This window comes from Macaca mulatta, chromosome 16 (genome assembly GCF_049350105.2).
Source record: "Macaca mulatta isolate MMU2019108-1 chromosome 16, T2T-MMU8v2.0, whole genome shotgun sequence".
Classification (NCBI taxonomy): Eukaryota; Metazoa; Chordata; class Mammalia; order Primates; family Cercopithecidae; genus Macaca; species Macaca mulatta.
The window spans coordinates 70136186-70137837 of record NC_133421.1 but is presented as its reverse complement, the minus strand read 5'-3'; the positions used below and the strand labels follow the sequence as shown (position 1 = coordinate 70137837).

The 1652-nt window shown below is 64.2% G+C and overlaps 1 protein-coding gene across 1 annotated transcript; it reads right to left on the bottom strand.

Annotated features, from left to right (window-relative positions):
• Nucleotides 1–965, bottom strand: RPRML (reprimo like). The gene is given in 1 exon segment (NM_001194690.4): nt 1–965. A coding segment is annotated over 1 exon segment (363 nt). The 5' UTR covers nt 730–965; the 3' UTR covers nt 1–366.
• Nucleotides 966–1652: the final 687 nt, after the last annotated feature.

Sequence of the window (1652 nt, the reverse complement as noted above, 5' to 3'; positions counted from 1 at the left end):
CACCCGCACCAACGTACACACAAAACTCCCACGCGAGCGACCGCAGTCCCAAATTGCATCCCCACACCCACTCCCACCCTGCCCCGAACGTCTTAAAAAACAAACAACAACAACAACAAAAACTGGTAAGAACCCTCATCCCCCACTCTCCCACCCGCAACGCTGCAGCGCACACAGGACGGAGCCAGGCGTCCAAGTCCCTTCCCGCGCCCCCGCCGAGAGTCTCGCCGCGTCCCCGCCCTGGCGCCCCAGGCACGTAGCTGCCAGCCCGGAGGCAGCGGCAGAGCGCAGAGAGAGCCGGGCGAGGGTCCGGGTCTCCGGGGTCCTTCTTGCAGCAGCGCTGGCGAGGGCGGGCCCAGATGGCGCTCAGTACAGCCCCAGGATGGCGGCACCCACGTCCTTGGAGGGCCGGCGCTCCTGCACCAGAAAGTTGATCATGCTCTCGGACTTGATGAGCAGGTTGCAGCCCAGGAAGAAGACGCCGAAGACCACGGTAAGCGACAGCACGCAGAGCACGGCGATCTGCGCCACCCGTGACACCCACAGGCTGCGCTCGTCTGGCGCCAGCCCCGCGGGGACTCCATCGCTGGCGGCCAGCGGTGCGCCCCCGGGACAGCAGCCCAGCCACGTGCCCAGCCCGTGGGTGCGGTTCCCCAGGGCTGCCCCGGCGCCGCCTCCCACGCCGCCCACCTCCTCCAAGCCGCTGTGATTCAGGAAGGTCGCATTCATCGCGGCGCGGCGCCGGGGGTCTCGGCGCGCAGTCCCGGGTGCACTGGGCTGCTCGCCCGCGTCCGCGCTCTCAGGGACACTCGGGGCCCCTCCGATCCGCTCGTGCAGTGCGGGGAGGGGACGAAAGCGGGAGGCTCCCTGTGCGCTCTCGGGCCGCCTACTCCTGCGCACCGGGCGGGAAGCGGCCGCCCGGAGGAGCGAGCAACAGGCGGCGCAGGAGCTGGAGCCGGAGAACCTAGTGTGCGTCGCGGTCGCCCGCTGGGTTCCTCGCACGCCCGGCCGCCCCTCCCCTAGCAACGGCCCGGCCCCGCCCCGCCGGTCCCTGCAACATCTCCGAGGGGCGGGAATCCTGCCGCGGGCGCAGCCTCCCCGGAGTCCCGGTGCCGGAGGGGGTCGGGAGATCCGGCAGCCTCTGTCCTCTGGCCGGCGAAACTCCACCCCCTCCTGGCACCCGCTGTCCGTTCTTGTCTAGAAAATCTCTCCAAGGTGCCCATTCCAGGATTTGATACCCTTAGCAGTGAAGTTATTCCGGAAGTCTGCCCTGACTCTCTTCGCTTATTATTTAAACCCTTGTAAGCCTTGCTAGCCATCAGAGGAGTCGCCGGGACTCCTGGCGCTGCCCACCCCACTGGCCCCGGGTCTCCTGGGCGGTCCTGCCTCCCAGCTTTCCCAGGGTGAAAGCTGTCGCGGCGAGGCGGGCTCTCTGCCTCCTTCCCTACACCCCCCCAACTTGGTCCCATTTAACTTTTTTTTTTTTTAATTAAAAAATAAATTACTGGGGTTTTTTTCCTTTCCGTTTTACACAAACATAGTCATTGTAGACTAGTTAGAAAACATGAATTACCAAAATTACTCTAAAACCTTATAATCCTACTTCCTAGAGAGTGTCGATGTTATCATCTGGGTATAAACTCCTCCCAGAC